Source organism: Rhinatrema bivittatum, chromosome 4 (assembly GCF_901001135.1).
Source record: "Rhinatrema bivittatum chromosome 4, aRhiBiv1.1, whole genome shotgun sequence".
Classification (NCBI taxonomy): domain Eukaryota; kingdom Metazoa; phylum Chordata; class Amphibia; order Gymnophiona; family Rhinatrematidae; genus Rhinatrema; species Rhinatrema bivittatum.
Genome location: NC_042618.1, coordinates 368,453,431 through 368,478,068, shown reverse-complemented (window position 1 = coordinate 368,478,068; position 24,638 = coordinate 368,453,431). Strand labels below are relative to the sequence as shown.

The window sequence follows — 24,638 nt, the reverse complement described above, 5'->3', positions numbered from 1 at the left end:
GATAAGTTCTTGGAGGAGAAGTCCATTACCTGCTATTAAGTTCACTTAGAGAATAGCCACTGCCATTAGCAACGGTAACATGGGATAGACTTAGTTTTTGGGTACTTGCCAGGTTCTTATGGCCTGGATTGGCCACTGTTGGAAACAGGATGCTGGGCTTGATGGACTCTTGGTCTGACCCAGTATGGCATTTTCTTATGTTCTTATGTTCTTAAGGTCAATTGATCAGTAATAGATGTTAACTGTGTTGCAGATGGGACCATCCTCAGGCTTCCCTTCCTTTTCTTTCCCATCATTGCTCACCAGAATACAACAAATCCTTGAGAGGATCTTGAAAAACTGCTCAGAGGGACATGCCCATTTGACACGTGGCTTCAGTGCTGGCGGTAGTGCGCCACTGCCCAGTGCGGTTTTAACTCCTCCCAAGTCCAAACGACCAAGGTAGGGAATGCCAATGTCAGCAGGGGCATAGATGTAAGAAGGACCAACAGAAAGACCTCCCTCCAGTAGAGACTGCTGTCCGACATGATGTTCTATGAAACTCTATCCCTCAGGAATTACGACTAGAAACTGACATCAAATTATTTAAAAAGGGTAATAAAACTTGGCTTTTTAAACAAACCTACCAAGAGCTGTTAGCATAATTATCTTACACTTCTGATTTAATACCAAGGTAATGTATATTTTTATTTTTATTATACTATCTCTACCCTAACTATACTACCTCTCTAAGTGTTTAAATTTTGATTATTTAGCATACTATTTAGTTTGCTATGGTAATTATATTATGAAATAATGTATTTACTTCTTTCTTCTTTGGAAATGCAAATAATTTGAAATGATTAATTGCTAACTACTGTAAACTGATTTGATATGCTTGCATGAAAAGTCGGGATATAAAAATTATTAAATAAATAAATACATAGATTTTAACTCCTCCTAAGTCCAGGCAGCCAGGGCAAGGAACACCGGCATCCACAGGGGAACAGATGCAAGCAGGGTCAACAGTAAGACCTCCTTCTCAAGCTCTTCCGGAGAAACCGCTGCCCGGTGCAATTTTAACTCCTCCCAAGTCCAGCCGACCAAGGCAGGGAACACTGTGTCAGCAGGAGCCCAGATGTAAGCAGGGCCAGCGGTAGGACCTTCCTCTCAGGCTCTATCTGTAATGTGTAGGTCCTATGTAGTACAGCTTGCTCTGTTTTCCTAATAGGAGGTGTGTTGCTAATAATAAATTTGGATTTTTAGTCTGCTGTTCCAAAAAAATGCTCAAGATGGTTTAAAACAAATAGTTTACAATCTAAGTGGGTACTTGAGGCAACAGGTTTTCAGCCTATTGTTTTTAAAAATAGGTCATTCCTTCTCCTGGTTGAGAAGAATAGTAATGCCATTCTAGGGCCTGGTGTAATATTTGTAATGCTACCTTTTCATAGGCTATTGGGTTCTGAGAGTCAGTACTGTTTTGGTATGGTAGGCATTATCTGTTGCATTCGTGCCTGTTCTCGCCCTGGCTCCACCCGCTCTACCTTTGTGGCGACTCCTTTCGGGTCTGATGGACAGATGCTGCCACGGCTTCTTCTTGCCTCTTCGCTCCGGAATCCCCGGGCTGGCTGGACGCTGTGGATCCGCCATGTTCCTGATGACATAACGGCATGTGCGCATGTTCCAGACTTTGTACCAGCAAGGGCGCGAACCTCGGGGGCGTCCCCCCGTAGTGACGTCATCTGCTTCCAACTTAAAAGGTTTTTGCTTGCAACTACGAATCGAATTAGCAGGGGGGAAATCTTTCTCCACTGCTCTGCCTCTACAAACTTACCTAGGGGTACCCGCTCCTCGGGGGCCCCGCTCTCTCTCTTCTTGATTTCAGATTGCTAAGACGGGATACGGGACTTGCTCCTCAAGGGCCTATGTCCTTGAATGCTCAGAAGACTCCTCACTGCCTGGAAGTGATCGCAGACGTGAACATTGTGAGTTCTATTGCAGATAGGAATCGATACTCGCTCCACGAGGGCCTATGTTCCTAATCTCTGAAGACTCCCTTCTGTTTAAGACCTTATCAAAGGGACGGAGATCGTGAGTTATTATTGCAGATTGCAGATAGGAACTGGTACTCGCTCCATGAGGGCCCATGTTCCTAAAACCCTTCACAGACTCTTCTGTCTCAGAAGCTATCGTATACCTATATCTGGTACATTACTATTGCAGATTGCAGATAGGAAACGGTACTCGCTCCACGAGGGCCCATGTTCCTAAAACCCTGTACAGACTCTCTTCTATCTCAGAAGCTATTGCATATCTATCTTATTAATTACTATTACAAATTGCAGATAGGAACCAGTACTCGCTCCACGAGGGCCTATGTTCCTAAATCCTTCCAAGACTCTCTTCTATTCCAGAAGCCATCCCATACACAGCTATTGTGAGTTATTATTTCAGACTGCCTATAGGAACCAGTACTCGCCTACGGCTCCTGTTCCTGAATATACTGAAGACTCACTGTTGCATAAGAGGCCATTACAGATATCTACAATTGTGAGTATATCATCTATTACTGGTTATGTATCCAGCATACCTTCTCTACTAGAGATGTGAATCGGAACCAGAATCGGATCCGATTTCATTTCCGATTCACATCTCTATAGATGTGAATCGGAACCAGAATCGGATCCGATTTCAGTTCCGATTCACATCTCTACTCTCTACTCACTACCTATAGTCTCTCTCTACAGCTCAGCAACCCAGAGATCGTAATTGCAGTTTTTGAGGGACTTCAGCCCTGCCGGGTACATCAGCTCACTACTGCCACCTCTCATGATACAACTTCCAGACTAATAAAGAACTATCTATGTTTGTCTCATACTCCAGCCTAGCCGGTTGTCCTTCTCAGGATCTCCTCCTGGGGGTGCTGTCATCTGCCATCAGCCCAGGGATTCACCATTTCTACTAAGTGTTTATTCCTTACACTACTAGCAGTATCTTACAGACTGTCACTCTGTGGGAGTCAACCCACTACAGATCAATAACTCCGCCTACAGAGTATTATAAATTGCTAGCTCCTCCCCTTGGAGGAGCAGCATTGAACAGATTGCTAACTCCGCCCTCCTGGCAGGGTGAGTGATAACAGATTGCTAACTCCTCCCTTCTTGAGGAGTAGATCTATAACAGATTTTTAATTCCAGTGAATCTGGCTCAAAAGTATGAGAAGCCATTAACTCCAGTGAATTCGGCTAAATAGAATTGGAGAAGCTTAAACTTCATTGAATTCACCTTTCAAGAAAAGCATTTGGAGAAGCAGTACTCCTGGAGATTCAGCTCAAAGTATTTGATGTTTGTAGCCCATGGACCCTTTCTGCCTTGCAGGCTATTCCGGGCTTAGCTCAACGCCTTTCTGAACAGCAAGAAACCTTGCAGAAACTTACTGCAGCTTTTCACCAGCTTCATATGCAGAAGGCACAAAGCACAGCTTCTATACAAGAAAACCAGTTACCAGAGGAAATTTAAAGTCAGCTGCTCCACTGGCGGCTCCTGTTCGATTCTCCGGAGAACTCCAGAAGACTCGAGGCTTCTTGAACCAGTGCAGTTTACACTTTACTCTACAACCTTCATCGTTTCCCACAGGCCTCTCTAAGACCAGCTGCATTCTGTCTTATTTGGATGGGAGAGCTTTGTCGTGGGCTTCTACCTTGTGGGTATGCAAGGACCCTATCTTGCAGGACATAGAAGGATTTATGGACTTGTTTAAATCCGTTTTTGATGACCCTGCTCATATGTCTGTTGCTGGATTTGCTTTGGTGGATTTGAAGCAAGGCAACAGATTCCTGGTGGAATTTGCCATTGAATTTAAAACTCTAGCAGTGGAACTGCACTGGGACCCCAGATGTCTGAAGACACTCTTTTGCAGAGGCCTGGTCACCCGCGTAAAGGACGAGCTGGCTGCTCGTCAGACACCTGACTCGCTGGAAGAATTAATAGCCTTAGCTACTCGGATTGACTGGCGGCTCTGAGACAAAGTGAAGGAACTCAGGCCTAAGATGTTACCTGGGTTGAAACCAACCAGTGCTCCTGCACTATGAGGGGGGTACAGCACCTCCTGCTGTGGAGAAAAAGGAACCAAAGGAATCTGATCACGGTCACTTGACCTCTAAAGAGAGAAGATATAGGAGGAAGAACGGCCTATGCATGCACTGGTCAGCCAGATTACTAACTCCTCCCTTCTTGAGGAGTAGATCTCTAACAGATTGCTAACTCCTCCCTTCTTGAGGAGTAGATCTATAACATTATCAGCTCTTCCAGTAGAAGAATCCTGTAAAAAAAAAAAGAAAAACAACCCAACACATAATATGAGCATACTGTCCTTTTGAACTGTGGATATTTTTAGGTGCTTTTAGGGTGAGCAAATTTCAAAAAGCCTTTTACCCAGGTAAAGTAGTATTTACCAACATAAACGCCTTTGGAAAATTGTTCTACCTATGTCCAATTATATGCTTTTAAAGGTTTGCTCTGGGAGGGGTGGTGATAGGGTGATCATGATTGTTGAGTTTAATTACCAAAATCTCAGCCTAAAAGTTAATTGTGTTTGGAGGGGAGGGGGATACCACAAAACTGAAGGGTGGCTTAAGGTGCCCAATATCTTTGCACTCGCCTTACAGATGTGACAGATAAGAAGCAGAAAGTAGGGAGAGAGACAGCTACTATGCACATGGCAGTACAAATAATACTAAAGACCTGAAAATATAACAACATGGAATGTCTTGTTTAGCAATAATCTCTGCAGCCCTTCCTTACAATTTATAACCACCTTACAATTTGCAAAACGGATGTCTGTGGTGATGGAACTTTCTATCATAGAATAAAAAAGAAATTAAATAAAGCCTTTAAATCATTTAAAAAAAACAAAACATTACTGTACATTGTATTTCAGTGCCCATGTGTTCTGAGAAGCCTTTTTCCTTGGAGAGTTTATTTCAAGATTGATTCTATTTTCATTGAGTCACTCTTAATATTTACTTAATTCTTAAAATGGTAGACCATCCGGGTTCATGCCTAGGTCTGTGCTTTGAAGGACTTTGCAAATTTGGCTCAGAGACAGTAAAAATTTCATAATATAAGAAACAGGTCAACTCATGCCAAGTAACAATGATAAGCAATTTAAAAAGTCAACATTTATGATACAGTAACTATGTTATACCTAATGCAGACCTTTCAAACCTAACCTTACAGCCAGTTGGGTTTTCAGGATATTCACAATGAACATGCATGAGATAATTTACATATTATTGGGTATCCAGGACAGATTTGGGACACCCTGACTTAACACATTAGTCCAACTTTTAGATATGCAGATGATCTGAACAAGAATCTCTAAAATTGTATTAAATTGATTCCATACTTAATGACCAATCTAATAAGTTACACTCATGGACTCTGGTCTCCTGTAATTCTGCAGACATGGCAAGGGCCACAAAATCTGGCTCTTGGCTCTGAATTGGCTGCTACCTGTGGAATCTCAAGAGAGCAGGTCCAAGTCAGGGGAAGGAGGGGCATTGGCTGGACAAGTTAGTTCACACAGTTGTGCATCTCTCCACTGCCGCCATCACTCATCCCATTGTGCCAATCCCTCTTCATCCCACAACCCTCACATTAATCATAGCCAAGAAGAGGAAGAGCAAATTGGCAGTGCCTCAGGCTGCATCCTCCTCCTCTGCTGCCCAGGGTTCAACTGGTACTTTGAATAATGTGGTTCAAAGTACCAGTTGGCCTCTGTTGGAAACAGGTTGCTGGGCTTGATGGACCCTTGGTCTGACCCAGCATGGCAATTTCTTATGTTCTTATTCCAGCTTTGGGTGACAGAGGGGGAAGCATACAACTCGAAACACTGTTGCTTTCCTCCTTCTCTTGCTAGTCTAGATCAGCATGGGGATTGGAGCTGGGGATGGGGGTGTGGTGAGCATGATGGGCAGGTAGAGGGGTGAGAGAGAGCCTGGTGCATCACCTGGGAGAAGAGGTAAAACAAGGATAGGAGAACTGACTGGGTGGAGGGTGAGAGGGGATCAGCTTGGAAAGTGGGAGGGTCCGAGGGAATCTGCTATGCATGTGTACACGCACACGCATATGTGTGTATAAGAGGAGGCTATGTACCTGGGGTGGGATATGACAGAGGTTGGGCAAGAGAGAAGAGCAGGGGTGGGGAGGGGAAAAGTATTGGTGGGATTATAAGAAGGAACTGTAAAGATCCATCTCTGAATTTTCCTCCAGCTATGGGTGACACTGTGAGCTGTTTGGACTGCCACATCCTGAGAGAAGCATGAGTAGGAGATAATTAGGGATGAGGGAGTCAAACTGAAGGGGAGGGGAGAATGTGAGAGGAACTAAGTGAAATGAAATGGTTGAGGGGGTAAGAAAGTCATTGTGGGAATGATGGGGAGTGGTAAGAGAGAGAGGGGGTGACTGTTGGGGGAGAAGAGAGCCAGATAGGAGGAGACTGATGGAGGGAGTGACCAGGTGAAGGGGAGATGGGGCTCAGTCAGGAAAGTGAAGTGTTGGGGCGAGAGATGGTGAAAGATAAAAGAGGAGGGAAGGAGGATGATTTAGATACAGGTATGCATGTATATAGAGAGAGTGAAGTCATGGTAATGTAAGGGGAGAGATATTTAGAGGCAGAGAGGAGAGAAATGAAGAAAAAAGAGATGAAAGGGAAAGAGACATGATAGGGGAGGGGAGAAAGAGATGAAGACAAGAGAGGAAAGAAAAGTAAAATGGAAAGGAAAGCCTTAAAAAAAAACTTAGAAGATAGACAAAAGGAAATCAGAAAAAAAAAGACCAATGCAAAAACAACCACCTAGATAACAAAGATGCTATACAAATTGACAAGACAGCTTCCATCAGCAAACAAAAACTTATTGGACGTACCAGCTCCAAAAACAAGCAAGATTTGTCATTACTAGACACAGAGTGTTCTCAATAGCTAACCCTCACTTTTGGAATAATCTAACAGAGCCACTTCATTTGGCACCAATGCTCATTTATTCATGCTAGCCTTCAAAGACTTGGAAATTCCAGCTTAAATTAAGATGTTGTGGCTGGATTCCACTTTATGTTGTTGTTTCTGTTAAACTTTTAAGTAATGTTTTATATAAATTATGTATGTTTTTATTTGTAAACTGCCTTGAACTAACAGTGAAATATGTGCGTTAGAAATTTTTTAAAGAAAAATTTGAAATAAATAAAGTTAAATGAAGGCATTTTATTTTCAGCTTAGTTACTGGAATGTATGAGGTAGTAATCTAGTAGCTACATGACACCTGGTGTAAACTAGATTCTCTGCTTGCTTTGATGGCTTTTATTGGATCAATCCAAGCAAGTATTATCCAAAAATGTTGTATGTGAGCTACTGAGGGCCCTTCTTCAGATGTGAATAATGTCTCTGATGTGACATCTAAAGAAGGGACCTTTATGTAATGATATTTTTAGATAATTTATACACTAATGTAGCATGTTTCAGAATCTGCCAAGAATCTGGCGATTGGAATGTAAATTTAAGCATTAGAAAATACAATAACTTATGTACTATTTATTTTGTTATATAGAGAGAGGTGGTGGAGGATTAAATATTTTTGTGAAATGAAGGAGAGCCTCACCAAGTGAAACAGAGCTGATGAGAGCCCCTTGATAAGAAACTGGTAGCGCATCATAGATTGTATACAACTCCAACAATATTGTGTATGCCCTTGGAGGGAGAGGAGATAGAGGATAATTGTGATTATTTAATTTAATTATCAAATCTCAGGGCAAGACTGTATGGGCTCAAGCTCCCTGAACCCAATGCTCTGAGTTTAAAAAAATATTTAGCAAGGTAAGAGAAGGAAGAGTAAATAAATGCCTCTGCCATGTGTATATTTTCATTGGGAATATATCTTCTCTTCTTGTTCACTTTTAGGATAATGGGAATATTTTCTTTATCGACTTGGCTTACACAAACTCTTCTTCATGGAACTGATTGGCTTCTGGACTAGTACATTTCAGGCTGAAGTTTATGATCCCAACTGCAAGGACAAGTGCTCTTGAGGGCACCACAGATCCATTCTCGTGTTACTTCCCAATACGTTTTAAGTTTTGGTTTGATCTATTAGTTCTTTTACAGGCCGATACAGTACAGTGCGCTCCAAACCAAAGCTCCGACGGAGCGCACTGTTAACCCGCCATTGGACACGTGTTTTCCCTTACCCCTTATTCAGTAAGGGGCCGAAAATGTGCGTCCAATCCCCCGAACCTAATAGCGCCCGCAACATGCAAATACATGTTGATGGCCCTATTAGGTATTCCTGCACGATTCAGAAAACAAAATGTGCAGCCAAGCCGCACATTTTGCTTTCAGAAATTAGTGCTTTCAGAAATTAGTGCTAATTTCTTCGGGCACCGGGAAAGTGCACAGAAAAGCAGTAAAAACTGCTTTTCTGTGCACCCACTGACTTAATATCATGGCGATATTAAGTCAGAGGTCCCGAAACTTTCCAAAAGTAAAAAAAAAAAAAATAAATTTGAAGTCAGCCCGCGGCTGTCGGGTCAAAAACCGGACGTTCAATTTTGCCGGAGTCCAGTTTCCGAGCCCGTGGCTGTCAGCGGGCTCGAGAACCAATGCTGTCAAAATTGAGCGGCGGCTGTCAAACCCGCTGACAGCTGCCACTCTGGTCCAAAAGGAGGCGCTAGGGACGTGCTAGTGTCCCTAGTAGAGATGTGAATTGGAACTGGAATCAGTTCCGATTCCGGTTCCGATTCACATCATTGATTTTTTTTCGTTCGGTCCCATCGTTTTTTTTTTTTATCGGCTGTGCCCAAGCCGATAAACAAAAAACCCACCCCGACCCTTTAAAACCGCTCCTTTACCTTGTCCACCCCCCCCCCCCCCCCCCCCCCCAAAACATTTTTAAATTACCTGGTGGTCCGAAGGCAATCACTTTATTCTTTAGAGAGAGGAAGTGTCTTCTTTTGGCCTGCGTGGCCCTAGACACGTCCGGAAACATTAGGATCTTTTGACCACAAAAGTTTAAATCTCTATGTTTAAGAAATTCCCTAAACATCCTGTCTTTATCTTTTTCCAATAACATAGAAACAAATAAGGTTGCCCTTTTGTTTATAATATCTACCGATTCCTCTAAAAAAGTTGATACGCCAATACTAGAAGTATCTGGTAGTTTCTCCTCTATCTCTCTAACCACTTTAGAGAAGTAGAAGATCTTAGAAAATACAGGTAGATCTTTTTCTTCATACTGCAAAATTTCCCTAAGATATTTTTTAAGCATTTCACTTGGTGACAACAGTCTAGTTTGTGGGAAGTTTATCAATCGTAAATTTTTGCTTCTCATCATGTTCTCCACATTTTCTATTTCTCTATGGATAGATAAACTATCCTTAATTTGGGCTATCCCAGTATTATCCAACAATTTAACTTTTGATGTTATTTTCCCCATATCCCCTTTCAAAATAAGCATTTCCTTACTTTGCTTTTCTATCTGTAATTTATTACTATTTACCACACCAGATAAAGACATATTCATTTGTGAAACATTATTATTAAGACTGGTCATCAATTTCCAAATATCTTTCAAGGAGATATTATCAGGAGGTTCAATAGGCCACTGTTGTGAGCTACGAGGATCTCCTGCTATAAGTTCTATACCCGATATCTCCAAGGATTTACTTATCTGAATTTCTCCAGAATATAGGCAGTCTTTCCTCTCAGGCAGGCCACCAGACTCTAGCTGCAGGAATCCTTCTGGTAAAGATGACACAGGTTGTGGAGGATGTGTAGGCCCTTCACCAGGACTAAGAGAGCCCGAAAATTGCTCTCCAGAAATGTCCTCTCTTGGTGTTTCAATCTGTCTGACGACATGATCGTCCATCGGTCCCCTTGGTGTAATCGGTGATATTGGGAAGGACTTTACTTTCCTTTTCCTCCCCATTAGGGAAGATATTGGAAGCTCACCAACAATTCACTAATAGACTGAAAAGAAGTTAAATAGCTGTGGCTGTGGCAGTCTTCTCCGTCTTCTCCGGACGAAGCCGGACAAAGCCGCGCGCTCCGAAGGGGCGCAAGGTGAAGGCAGTGCGCCGAGACGGCTGTGCACCATCTACTGCTTGAATTATATGCAGTAGACGCCGAGTGATGACATCAGAGCCACGCCTCTTTCCCGGGCTCGGTCTCTCACCAGGTCTCTCTCCGGGCTTCAGCGGTTGGGCAGGGTAAGATCTTTTCCCCGTCGCCTTCTCCAGCCAGGGACTCTCTCTCCGCTCCTCTCAGCTCCCCGGTTTCTCGGGTCTACTGCCCGAATTATATGCAGTAGACGCCGAGTGATGACATCAGAGCCACGCCTCTTTCCCGGGCTCGGTCTCTCACCAGGTCTCTCTCCGGGCTTCAGCGGTTGGGCAGGGTAAGATCTTTTCCCCGTCGCCTTCTCCAGCCAGGGACTCTCTCTCCGCTCCTCTCAGCTCCCCGGTTTCTCGGGTCTACTGCCCGAATTATATGCAGTAGACGCCGAGTGATGACATCAGAGCCACGCCTCTTTCCCGGGCTCGGTCTCTCACCAGGTCTCTCTCCGGGCTTCAGTGGTTGGGCAGGGTAAGATCTTTTCCCCCGTCGCCTTCTCCAGCCAGGGACTCTCTCTCCGCTCCTCTCAGCTCCCCGGTTTCTCGGGTCTACTGCCCGAATTATATGCAGTAGACGCCGAGTGATGACATCAGAGCCACGCCTCTTTCCCGGGCTCGGTCTCTCACCAGGTCTCTCTCCGGGCTTCAGCGGTTGGGCAGGGTAAGATCTTTTCCCCGTCGCCTTCTCCAGCCAGGGACTCTCTCTCCGCTCCTCTCAGCTCCCCGGTTTCTCGGGTCTACTGCCCGAATTATATGCAGTAGACGCCGAGTGATGACATCAGAGCCACGCCTCTTTCCCGGGCTCGGTCTCTCACCAGGTCTCTCTCCGGGCTTCAGCGGTTGGGCAGGGTAAGATCTTTTCCCCGTCGCCTTCTCCAGCCAGGGACTCTCTCTCCGCTTCTCTCAGCTCCCCGGTTTCTCGGGTCTACTGCCTGAATTATATGCAGTAGACGCCGAGTGATGACATCAGAGCCACGCCTCTTTCCCGGGCTCGGTCTCTCACCAGGTCTCTCTCCGGGCTTCAGCGGTTGGGCAGGGTAAGATCTTTTCCACGTACGCCATCTTTAAAATTGGTGCCGGCCATCCAATGCTCCTACCATGTGACAGGGGTCGGCCAATGGCACAGATACCCTGTCACATGGTAAGGGCAAAGGACCATCGGTGCCATTTTTATGAATGGCAGCCGACGGCCCGAGAGCGGGAGATCGCTCTCGAGATTACCTCTCGAGATATATATATATATATAGATAGATATATATATATAATTTTAAAATTAACATTTTAAAATTACCACCTGGTAATTTTAAAATGTTTTTGGGGGGGGGGGGTCGGGAGGGTGGGGGAAGCTAAGGCAGCGGTTTTAAAGGGTCGGGATGGGTTTAGGGGTTGTTTTAGTGTGCCGTTTTTCCTGCTCTCCTCCCAAAACGATAAGAGAACCCCACAAACAATTTTGTGGGGTTTTCCTATCGGTTTTGGGGAGCCCCGATTTCTGATGATTTTGAAAATATTGTACGATATTTTCAATCGTCAGAAACACGATTCACATCCCTAGTCCCTAGTGCCTCCTTTTACCTGGTTTTACCGCCGGGCCTAATTAGCATACTGAATCACGCGCTCAGGAGAGTGGCCTGTGCACACACCGGGAGAGCGGGCGTTCGCCCACTCTCCCGTGGACCAGATCAAACCAAAACTTAAAAAGTATTGGGAAGTAACACAAGAATGGATCTGTGGTGCCCTCAAGAATCAGCCCGATAGTTGGCAAGGCCCAATAACTGAATCAGTTCTTTTAAGAAAGTAATGATAAGAAAGGATTTTCTGTTTTCATCCTGTTTTGCATAGAGAAGAAAGTACAGCAAATTCTATCAATATCATTTTTTATTTTTTCTGAATGTGTTCCCACATTTCTGTTTCTTTTTTTTTTTAAAGAAGTAGATATAACTACTTCTAAATGGCATACTGTAATTGGGAAATGTTTAATAAGGCACAGCACTATAAGTGAGTTTTGACAGCATTATTTTATTTGAGCTTTGTATTTAAATTTAGCCATCATTTTTTAATTTAATTTGGTTAGTAATCTGGTTCTCTCTGTACTTGTTATACCATGATTGAAACACGACTTTCCACTAGCATATGTCCTGTAACCTATTCCCTACAAGCTTAAGCATACACCAATTTTAAGTCAATCCGTTTTCAATATACTTTTCTGGCAATACTGGTACCCATTTAGTTTTAAGATTATAGAATTACTGTTCCCTTTTTTTTACATTTGAAAATATCGGTGTGTGGATAAGCGGAAAGTTGAATCTTGTAATGAATCAGTGCAAATTTCCAATACGACTGACCCATCTTTCAGGATCAGTTAATAAAAGGCGGACACGAGTCCCCAAAACTTTAAAGGGGAGGAGGGCAACCCACCAGAAACAGGGCTCAGGACTTGTGAGAACACGAATTTAGACGTCACTGGGAATTAAGGAGGCAAAACAAAGCTAGGACAGCAAACCGCTAACAAGACATCTTCATGAAATCTCACTTTGAGCCAGTTACTGCTGTGTACAGCCTTGGACTCGCAGCTTCCCTTGGAGCCAAGCGGGAATACAATTAGTTCTGCAGGTCACCGGCGGTGGCACAAGACGGATCTGTTTGTGGAGAGTGGCGCTGCCCCGCGTCTACGGCACTGACTCGGCAATCAAGGAGCTTCCTTCGCTGCCTCGGCTTCCCCGGTGCAGGTCATCAAAGTGACACTTTCCGCGAGGCAGCGTGTGGAGGGAGAGTCATCAGAAAAGAGCCCCTTCCAAAGCCCGGCCAGCAGCAGCAGCAGCAGCAGCAGCAGCTGTCAAACTGCAGCTCTCCAACAAGTCGAAGCTGTAGGTGCCGGTGCAACAGGATCTTCCTCCCTGGGCCACTAGTGAAAGTGAGGGTGAGAGAGAGAGATCGCCCGGGCAGCCGCTCCCCCTGCCAGTCCCCGGAGGCAGCAGCAGCAGTGGCGGCGGCTGCAGTATCGGCGTCGGGTTAGCAGCGGGCTGCCGCTTCAGCCGGCCAAGAAGGGGAATTTGGATGGTGACGAGGGCTGGCTAATCCCCAACACCGCCGGCTGCCAGTGGGAAGGAGTCGGCAGATCTGCTGCCTGCTGTCTTTACCAGGATCCGAAGGAGGTGGGGGGCGCTGGACTGAAGGCACTGCCGCTCTCCCCGCTGCGTCCCACAGGAAGGCAGCGTGGGGGGGGGGGGGGGCGATCGCACCGGGGGAGCAGCGGTTCCGGATCGGACGGCGGTGAGGTGGGAAAACTCCGGCAAGAGCCGAGCGCGGGCAATGGCGGAGCCCGGGAACCGGAGCGCCTTTCACCCCCTCCCCCCCCCCCCCTCGGCAGCGTTGACTGTGTGACCTCTCCCGGCCCGCGGGGATTCTTGGCCACTTGCATTCTTTTTTTTTTTTCTTTTTCTTTTGAGGACCCGATTGCCCCCAATTAAGCCCTTACCATAGGGGAACGGAGCAAGGGGGGAGAGAGAGAGAGACCGGAGTTGTTGGGAGGAGGGGAGAACGCGCGATGGAGAGCCTGGCCGAAAACCCGAGCAAGGCTGCGGAGTACCTGAAGGAACTGAATAAAATAATCGAGACGCAGCAGGAGTTGCTGGAGAAGCAGAAAAGGCGGATAGACGAGCTGGAGCAGCAAGTGGCCAAGCTGTACCGCGATAACGCCTGCCTGCAGAACGAGCATCACCGGCACCTGGCCACATGCCGGCTGCAACAGGGCACCGCGCACTTGCTCTTAAGGGCTATCCGAGAAACTGTCAAGCAGCACAAGTAAGAGATCTCTCTGCCTTTACTCCTTGTCTTTTAGATCTGCAGGGATTCTCGGGGCTTCTCCCCTCTCGGGGAAGAAGAGGTCCCAACAGTAGTTGGCACTTTGCAAGTTTGGCAATGCGGGGTGCTCGGTATGCTGCCTATTGCCTAGCTGAAATCGAATTCAATCTGTGTTGTGGATCTCTGTGAGCTGGAATGGGAAAGGTGTTTCATTGTGACCTGAAGAAGCAAACCTGATCTGCTATAAGTGCTCTAAAGAAAATGCTGATGGGTCTGCTATGGGAGTTTCAGAAATAGTACAGTGCAGCGATGCTTCGTTGCTATCCCAGATCCCTTCCCCTAGTGTCTCATCCTGCCTGGCGGTATTATTTTGGAGCAGAATAATACAGGTGAATAGTTTTCTCCTTTCCATCGGCCAAGTGTAAGCGGCGTCTACCCTCATAGGATTGTGTACAATAGAAAACTGCACATGGAATTACACAATGTGGGGCAGTGTAAAGGCTGCGTTTACCCTCCCTCCCCCCCCCCCCACCTCCCACTTCCCCAATACTGCTCAATTTACATAACTTCTTCCGAAAAGCAGATTTTATTGATTGGACAAAGATGGCCGCGGCCCACAGACATTGAATAATCAGCAATTAGCAAACATATCAATAACTTCATCATAACTGTACAAAACTCCATAACAACTCATAACTAAATTAGTGTCCAGCGAGCCCCCTCCCCCCTGCTTCTATGTGGTAAGTATAAAAGTCAGCTGAGGCGGGCGCACACCCCTTGGCCATATAAGCCGTGGAGCTGTCCTTTGACACCTGGTCGTTAAAGCCATAGCATCCGGCGACCCAACCGTGGAAGTCGGGAACGTTTGTTCTAATCGCCCAGCATTTCCTTCTTCCATCTTGGCCGTTGAAGCGTCGAGGGACTGCGCCGGATCTGTTAGGCCGCTTGCCCAGTCCGAACCGCCTGTTCGATCCTCCTAAATGCGAGGGGGGTTGTCGCTTCTGCCAGTCACCATGCCACGGTTCCCTGGTAGCGACACTGCTTACCGGGGACCCCCCAAACAACCCAACTGGGCTGCGGCCATAAGGTGCAATACCGCTTGAAGACCATCCTGCAGATCAGAGTTAAAATGTCCGAGCCGACGTCCAATAGATGTACACCATCAGGTTGAAAACATCCCTGGACTCATCTATAAATTTGTGTGTAACAGACAAACCATCAAAGACACGCATGAATTTTCCCTTCCATTTGTTAATCTTTTCCTAACCTTTTCCATCGCTGAATGAGAGCGCTCACCTCTCCAGATCCTGCGAGGGGTGATGCAGGACCAGACCATCACCGACTGCGGGAACATCTTATGCAATACCATTAAATCTTTCTGCATTTTTTGGGTGAGAGCAACGCTTTTGGTACGGGGCATATCATTACTGCCGAGATATATCAGAGATATATCAGATATATCAGAGATATATCAGAGAGAGTATCAGTATTTTAAACCGATGTGATCAGTATTTTAATACAGGAACACCGGTATATAAAAATCTAAAAATAAATAAATAAATAAATATATGACGACTGCCGAAGGAGTGTCGGGGTTGCGATTGTGTAGCTCCTACACAGTCAGTAATAACTGGTCCCACAACATCCCTGGGATCCCTTTCCAAATCAAAACAGTCGCTGAGGTGCCATCCCTAGGTGCTCCCCTGTCGGGCATTGCAGGGCCCTCCTATGTGCCCACCGCACATAAGAGTGCCCAATCATCCACGCAAATGACATCCTCCATCCACGATCTGCGCAAATTAAAGCAAGAGAAAAGAAACACATGAAGCGGGGAGGGTTGATAATCCCGGCTACCCGCTACCTTTAAATAACCCGGTGGCCTCACATATCACCTGAACCTGCCAGAGCGCCAACTGCCAATTGCCATGACCTCGCCAAACTAGCTGCCGTTGTCCCCGCCCCTATGCGGAAGGAGTGCGACGAATAGCCCTCTGTGCCCAGACCCAAGGATTTTAAAGCCATTTGCAATACCCGACAAAACTGGTATCTCGTTAATGGTACCCCAGAAGCGTGCACCAACAGCGAACCTCCGTATGTTGTACACCGTATCTTGCAAATATGCTATCGTGCAACGAACTGGGCAATTCACGGAGGGTGATATTCGCTCCTGCTCTCAATTGATCTGTTTTGGACCTGTGAATGTGACGGGTCAGTTTTCCTTCTTCAAACCTTGTATCTGCCAACTGCAAGCAAGTAGCCAACGGCCCGTGCTTAGACTGAGCTGCTAGCTCGCTAACACGCAGGGCCGCGTAAAAAGCCAGGGAGAATGCACATTTAAATAAGAATGATTCTGCTTCATTACAACAAACGGCCCCCAGGCATTCACGGATGCTCCTGAGGATCTCGATGGTAATGGGCTTTCTACTGCCCCTTCTCTGGGTGTTCTCCCTGGCCCAACCCAACATAGCCCTCTTAACAGGAAACAATGCCGAACTGGGGGACCCCAGAAGCCTGGAAAAAGGAAATTCCAACTAAGCAATTTGCTACCGCAGCTCTGGACTTTCCTTGGCTCTTGCAAATCATCATGTAGTCCAGCGTGGACACAGGTAATGGCCAATCATCTCCTTCAAGTGACTCCTTCCCCCCGAATCCTAGTATCTCCCGAAGTGATAGGAGGTAACTCTTCCGCGTGTTCACTGACAAGGACCCCAAAATCATGCTCCAAAGTTCAGAGGGCCAAGTAGCCACACCACCTTGGGTGTGGGGGTCGGGTAACGGTCTGCCATTGGTGCTAGGCTGTGAAATGTTGTGAACTGCAAGCAGGAGAGAGAGTCAGCAATGTTATTGAGTCTACCTGGGACATGGGCCACTCTAAAGGTGATATTGAAGCGCAAGCACGTGAGCACCAAATGCTGGATGAGAGCATTCGATTCAAAAGTGCATGCGGACAGTGCATTAATCACTTGCACCGCAGCCATGTTGTCGGATCCGAACACAATGTGAGACCCCACAAGTGACTCTCCCCAGATAAGGGCAACCACAATCGGGACTAACTCGAGGAATGTTAAGTCCTTGGTGACTTTGTGCTGGTGCCATGGATGTGGCCACCGCTCAGCACACCAAGCGCCCTGGAAATAAATCCCGAATCCAACACCTCCTGCCGCATCTGTGAATAACTCCAGCTCACTGTTCTGCCTAGGGGGTTCGGCCACAATGCAACGCCATTGAAGTCCTTTAGAAAGGTCTCCCACACAACTAGGTCACTCTTAATTGCACTGGAAACCCTTAGACGGTGGTGTTTTTTCACATACCCCAGCCATAGCAAGTGATAACCTGCGTAAAAAGGCCCTGCCCATAGGAATCACCCTTGAAGCGAAGGTAAGTAACCCAATCAAAGACTGGAACTGCCTCAAGGTGGCCTTCTTAAGGCAGCGCATTCCAGAGATTGCCTCCCTAAGCTTAAACACTTTATCCTCAGGCAACCTGGACCGCTGGGCCACCACATCCAGCTCAATCCTGAGGAAGGTAATTGTGGTAGCTGGTCCTTCCGTTTTCTCTTCTGCTAACGGGACGCCGAAGTGTCTAGCTACCTCTTTTGCGATGACCAGTGGGTTAAAGCAGTCAGCGCCGTTCCTCCCCACCAACAGGAAATCGAGGTAGTGCACTATCTGCCTTCTATCCGCATGCTGTTCGATTATCCAATGCAAAATGAACTGAATAATTCAAACAATGCGCCGGAGATTGAACAGCCCATCGGTATGCAGCGGTCGAAATAAAACTGCCCCTTGAAATGAAAACCCAGCAAGTGGAAGGAGTCCAGGTGCACCGGCAGAAGGCGAACTGCAGGCTCTATGTCTACCTTAGCCATGTGCACGCCGGGTCCTGCCTCCTTGATCATCTGAATTGCCGCGTCAAATGAGGAGTACAACATTGCACATAATGAGGGTCAATTTGGTCGTTGACCGAATTACTAGGTGGGAAGACAGGTTATGTATCAGCCGGAAGCGTCCCGGCTCTTTTAGGGAATCATACCCAGGGGGATAATACCAAATTTGGCGAAGGCGGATAAAGGAAGGGGCCCGCTATCCTACCTAAAGCTAATTCAGCTGCACTTTTTTCCCTGCCTGCTTCTCATGCATCGCTATTGAACGTGCATTACTTGGAGGGGGTTACGGCGTAATAGGGGCTATAATTTGACTAGGGATCCAGAAGCCGTGCATGAAGCCAGTATAAATCCGCTCAGCCTCGTCCTGGTAAGGATAGCGATCAAGCCATGGGCGCATTGCCTCAACGCTGACTGGGGTTGGGGCCCGTGAACTCAGCCGGTAGTCCCCCCCTGCTGCTGCTGAAACTGTCTGTGATCTTTGGAGGTGCGACACTGAATGGCCAGGTGTGAACCGAATCCGCAGGTGGAGCAAATGTGTTTGAACTTACAGTTTTCCACGTGCAGTGACCAGCGTTGAACTGTTTGCATGTGTCTCGCCTCCCCGCACCCTGAAATGAACCTCTCTCTCTCATGAATGAGCCCCTATCTCTCGAATAACTGTATTGATGGAACCGCTCTATCCACCCATGAGGACTTCTGTAAAGTCATCTCATCCAACTACAGGTCAATCAATCTGTGCTGCCAAGAGACGGCGGGGTTTTGGGCCATGTTTTTCCAAAAACAAATGTCGTAGTTCAGCCAAGCCCAACCTCCCCGCCTCTGCGCTACCATGATGGTGTCCATGTATCTTATGAGGAAAGGGGAATATTCAGGCTCACGTTCCACAATCGCGGTCATGAAAATGTGGAAAGCCCTGATCCAATTCTGAATGTTCTTGGCCACTTTGGGTCTCTTTTCTTTCACCTCACTTGATCCCCCTTTCTCTGGCTCAACTTCCATATCAGTAATAAGGAGCGAAAATATATCAATATAATCCCGCTTCCATATTTTTTCTTTAATTGATGCTGGCACACTGTGGGCTAAGGGTGTGACCCCATATAAAACATCGCTCGCTACTTGTGGCACTGGATTTTGAGAATTCAAACTGGCGAGGGCTAAGGGAAGGATTGACGTCTACTGGCGACTGAGGAGTGTGAACTAAGGCTGGCAAACTGTTAACTGTTGATTGCACCACCGGAATCGAGGGTGGGGTTGACAGGCAAGGGGTAGCCTGAGTAATAGGGAACAGAACAAAAGCAAAGCAACTCGGCTAACACCCTTTCGGTATCACTGCAATCAGATGACTATAAAGTATCACAGTTCGCAGGCTTACCTCGTCCCCTGTCATATGAAGTAGCCTCTGTGCTAGGAGCCGTGGAAGCTGTAGCCAATGGGTTGGGGGCCGGCAAAGCTTCCCCACAACCTAAGACCGTCGTGGATGCCCCAGTGACGCCTCAGGGCCAATTAATAGCTTTTCTGGGGCCCACAGGATGCCTTTTCTTGTCCGATAATGCCCCTAGCTGCTGAGATTTGGCACTCCTCTTGCGTAACGCTGACAACCGACCCTGTGGAGCTGAGGAGAGCGCTGTTATATCCTGCACTAGGTCGTCTCCTGGTGAGCACTCGGGCTCTCCTGACAAAGCACCTTTGCCCCGTCCGTGAGACAATGAAGGGGGAGACTGCCCTACCCACTCCATTCCGTGCGCAGCTGCATGCTCTTTACTTTCTAACAGCCACTGATCCATGTCACTTACAGCTGGTGCTGCAGTATTGGATACTGGCGCTGCAGAATTGGATACCCCTGCTTTTTGCACCTGCACTACCCTGCGGTCTGCTTGCTCGCTTTTGGCTTGATGATCCTGTTCTTACCTCAGTCTTTCTCACCACCCAACCTTTTGAGCCTGCTACCCTGAGGGGGGCCTATTGATGTGCCGAGGACCCTTCTGCCGCTCCTGACCGCTGACTTGTAGACACCATCCCCAACTGACAATTACTGCATTGCAAAATTACAGTTAATCGATAAACTTTTTTTTTTTTTAAACCCTTGCTGTTTGTATCCTCGGTAATATGGCCGCAGCCATGCGGCCCACATGATTTAAATGTCAGCCGTCAAGCCCTGCTCCCCAACCTGACTGCCGCCCTGTGTTCCAAGTGCAGTTCCCAAAATGATCACCGGCATAATGGCTGCTGCCATGTGCTGCCTCCCAAAATGGCTGCCGCCATGTGCTGCCCCCCCCAAAAATGGCTGCCGCCATGTGCTGCCACTCCAGCATACAAAGACATGCACTGCAAACAGGCCGCTGGCCCTTTAAAACATAATGTGCCCTGCACCGCTGTGGCCTTTGTCCTGTGCTGCTGCCATGTACTGCCACCCCAGCATACAAAGACATACATTGCAAACAGGCCGCTGGCCCTTTAAACACATAATGTGCACTGCACCGCTGTGACCTTAGTCCTGTGCTGCTCCCCAAAATGGCTGCTGCCATGTGCTGCCACCCCAGCATACAAAGACATGCACTGCAAACAGGCCGCTGGCCCTTTAAACACATAATGTGTACTGCACCGCTGTGGCCTTTGTTCTTTTAGGACGCTAGTAATTATAATGTAAATGATACCTCAAACAAAAAAGGGTGGGATCGGTATGTGCTATATATGCAATATATGAGATGGCTATTTAATAATACCAGATGGCTATTTAATAATACCTTTAAACATATATACCTATGTATTGTTAATCCTTAAAATACCAAACTTATATCTAAGTATGCAAATACCCTTTACACCAGGGCCCTTGCCTTAAAAGAACAAACAGGCCACTAGCCTTTTTAGCTGCCCTAAATACTAATTAGTAATGTAACAGGGGACATTACCATGGGGCCGCTGGCCCTATAACAAAACACTTCTAGCTGAAATAAATTTAAGTACATATGGCCCTTTGCAAGGGGCAACAGCAATTTAAAATTACCTGGATTTAACATAACCTGGCTGAATGGTAGACATATATATTGCCACTAGTCTTTAATTACCCGATTCTATATATATAAATATATGTTTATATCTTCTAGATGCAATAAATTAATTAGAACTGTAGTGAATTTAACATTACATCAGAGCCTCTGGCCCTATAGTATGGCAGGCTGCCAGCCTTTTAGATGCCATAAATAATCTACTAGAAAAGGGAGCTCTGACCGACGTGCCACAAATGCGCAGTAGAAAGCAGCTCTACCGCGCATGCGCAGGCGAGCACGTCGGCCAGAGCAGAGCGTGCCCGAAAAAAAAAAAATGGCGCTGGGTCCTTAGGAGCAGAAGCAGCGGCAGCGACGAGCAGGAGTGGGAGGAGAGGTAGCCGCGGCGGCGGCGACAAGCAGGAGCGGGAGGAGCAGTAGCCGCAGTGGCGACACGCGCGAGGGAGGGACACCCCCCCCATCTGCCGGTTGTGGATGAGCTGAAAGGGGAGGGGATTGAGAGAGGGGGAGGGAGTAAGGGGAGGGAGGAGAGAGTGAGCTGGGAGGAGGGAGGAGAGAGTGAGCTGGGGGGAGGGAGGAGAGAGTGAGGAGAGGGTGAGGGGAGGGAGGAGAGAGGGAGGGGGGAGGGGGGAAGGTGAGAGGGAGGGAGAATAGAGGGGGAGGTGAGAGGGAGGGAGGGAAGAGAGAGTGAGGTGAGGGGAGGGGGGGAGGTGAGAGGGAGGGAGGGAGAGAGGGAGAATGAGGGGGAGGGAGTGGGAAGGAAATGGACCGAAATTTTTTTTTTAAATGTAGCCAGTTGTTACAGGCTTAACGGCTAGTAATAAATAAACGGAAAAGGCAATTACCATGGGGCCGCTGGCCCTATAAACAAATACTTTAGATGCAATAAAAGTTAAACATAGATTTGTTTCTCGGATTGCTTAAACATAAGCAATAATAATACAATTAAACGTATAATATCTGTTACCTGAACCTCGGTATAAAAAAGTTATAAATAAATAATAATAATAAATACAGGACCGCTGGCCCTTTAAGGATATAGAATTAAATACCTTTGCTGAACCGTTCAGCTCTGTCTCCAGCTAAAGCGGAAGTAGGGAGGAAAGAACGCCATGCCTGGCTACCTGATTTCAAAAGTGAAACTAAAGGGAAAAATTCTGCCAGATGTGCTAGTGGACTGGCTGCACCCCATGCTGTGCCTAGCAGGGGGTGCAACCCTGATTCAGGAAAGACTAAGCCGGATCACAAAAGGAAAAAGCTGAAATGCTGTACCCCTTGCTCCCAGCCCTGCCATGCCTGCCAGGAACATTAACCTTTACAACGCTGAAATGCTGCCTAAGCTCATGAAAAGTATTCAATGTTGCTTCTGCCAAACTCCCCCCTCCCCTCCTGAGTCTTAAGCTTCCTCCTTCACATGAACTGCAAAAAGCTACAATTGTTTCTAATGCTGCCCGAACCTTAAACTTACTCAGCCACCTGAACAGCAAAACGGGACTCTGTTTTCAATGCTGCACAAGGGAAGATGAAGCTGCTCTGTGCCTGGCCGAAAAGGGAGGGCCGCCCACGCTGGCTCTCCCTTACAATTAGTTCTGCAGGTCACCGGCGGTGGCACAAGACGGATCTGTTTGAGGAGAGCGGCGCTGCCCCGCGTCTACGGCACTGACTCGGCAATCAAGGAGCTTCCTTCGCTGCCTCGGCTTCCCCGGTGCAGGTCATCAAAGTGACACTTTCCGCGAGGCAGCGTGCGGAGGGTGACTCATCAGAAAAGAGCCCCCTCCAAAGCCCGGCCAGCAGCAGCTGTCAAACTGCAGCTCTCCAACAAGTCAAAGCTGTAGGTGCCGGTGCAACAGGATCTTCCTCCCCGGGCCACTAGTGAAAGTGAGGGTGAGAGAGAGAGATCGCCCGGGCAGCCGCTCCCCCCTGCCAGTCCCCGGAGGCAGCAGCAGCGGCGGCGGCGGCTGCAGTATCGGCGTCGGGTTAGCAGCGGGCTACCGCTTCAGCCGGCCAAGAAGGGGAAATCGGATGGTGACGAGGGCTGGCTAATCCCCAACACCGCCGGCTGCCGGTGGGAAGGAGTCGGCAGATCTGCTGCCTGCTGTCTTTACCAGGATCCGAAGGAGGCGGGGGGCGCTGGACTGGAGACACTGCCGCTCTCCCCGCTGCGTCCCACAGGAAGGCAGCGTGGGGGGGGGGGGGGGGGGGGGGGGGGGGGGGGGGGCGATCGCACCGGGGGAGCAGCGGTTCCGGATCGGACGGCGGCGGGGGGGGAAAACTCCGGCAAGAGCCGAGCGCGGGCAATGGCAGAGCCCGGGAACCGGAGCGCCTTCCCCCCCCGGCAGCGTTGACTCTGCGACCTCTCCCGGCCCGCGGGGATTCTTGGCCGCTTGCATTCTTTTTTTTTTTTTTTTTCTTTTTCTTTTGAGGACCCGATCGCCCCCAATTAAGTCCTTGCCATAGGGGAACGGAGCAAGGGGGGAGAGAGAGAGAGAGACCGGAGTTGTTGGGAGGGGGGAGAACGCGCGATGGAGAGCCCGGCCGAAAACCCGAGCAAGGCTGCGGAGTACCTGAAGGAACTGAATAAAATAATCGAGACGCAGCAGGAGTTGCTGGAGAAGCAGAAAAGGCGGATAGACGAGCTGGAGCAGCAAGTGGCCAAGCTGTACCATGATAACGCCTGCCTGCAGGACGAGCATCACCGGCACCTGGCCACATGCCGGCTGCAACAGGGCACCGCACACTTGCTCTTAGGGGCTATCCGAGAAACTGTCAAGCAGCACAAGTAAGAGATCTCTCTGCTTTTACTCCTTGTCTTTTAGATCTGCAGGGATTCTCGGGGCTTCTCCCCTCTCGGGGAAGAAGAGGTCCCAACAGTGGTTGGCACTTTGCAAGTTTGGCATTGCGGGGTGCTCGGTATGCTGCCTATTGCCTAGCTGAAATCGAATTCAATCTGTGTTGTGGATCTCTGTGAGCTGGAATGGGAAAGGTGTTTCATTGTGACCTGAAGAAGCAAACCTGATCTGCTATAAGTGCTCTAAAGAAAATGCTGATGGGTCTGCTATGGGAGTTTCAGAAATAGTACAGTGCAGCGATGCTTAGTTGCTATCCCAGATCCCTTCTCCTAGTGTCTCATCCTGCCTGGCGGTATTATTTTGGAGCAGAATAATACAGGTGAATAGTTTTCTCCTTTCCATTGGCCAAGTGTAAGCGGCGTCTACCCTCATAGGATTGTGTACAATAGAAAACTGCACATGGAATTACATCATTTCCATATTGTCTAGAATTAAATGACTAGCTATTTCAGTCTAACAAAGCGTACAGTGGTAAAAAGTTACAGCTTCATCAAATCCTATGTGTTCTTTTTCTGGTCTTAATTAATCGCCTTTCCAATAAATGAAATCAAAAGCGATGTACAATATAAAACTAGGATGTTTATACATCTGAATTATCTAATTTACGTGATGCTTTTTATTGTACATCACACCACGTACAGGTCAAACAATAGCTACTCCGATTGCAGAATGTACGTCCCAGCTCCCTTGCCACGTTGTCTGTTCAGGAATCTTTAATTAGAATTATGAAATGCACATGGACATGGCCTTCTCGACCCACCTAATTTCTGATTCTAGCCGATAGAGCAATTGATCTTTCTTCACGTTCATTAGCTGCAGAAAAGTGTGACATGCCATAATGTCAGTTCGTCATATCAGCACTAGTAAAATTGTAGATCAAATATAAACTTATTAATCCTGGAGACAATTTTTTTCTGTTTCCCCCCTTCCATTGTTTTGAACCTGCTCAAGACGCTC

At 47.5% G+C, this 24,638-nt stretch overlaps 1 protein-coding gene and 1 long non-coding RNA gene across 8 annotated transcripts in view; one reads left to right on the top strand and one right to left on the bottom strand.

Moving 5' to 3' along the window:
- LOC115091033 overlaps positions 1 to 22,988 on the bottom strand; it is a 103,076-nt gene extending 80,088 nt beyond the window's left edge. The window contains exon 1 of the long non-coding RNA XR_003856584.1: positions 22,301 to 22,988. This is a non-coding gene — a long non-coding RNA (uncharacterized LOC115091033). The remainder of the gene's footprint in view (positions 1 to 22,300) is intronic.
- A 67-nt stretch (positions 22,989 to 23,055) lies between these two features.
- IQSEC1 (IQ motif and Sec7 domain 1) overlaps positions 23,056 to 24,638 on the top strand; it is a 1,385,758-nt gene continuing 1,384,175 nt past the window's right edge. For all 7 annotated transcript variants that reach the window (XR_003856582.1, XM_029600819.1, XM_029600818.1 and 4 more), the window contains exon 1: positions 23,056 to 23,611. Coding sequence is in view for 6 of the 7 variants with exons in the window: in XM_029600819.1 (XP_029456679.1) it covers positions 23,355 to 23,611 (257 nt within the window). In the remaining variant the exon portion in view is untranslated. The remainder of the gene's footprint in view (positions 23,612 to 24,638) is intronic.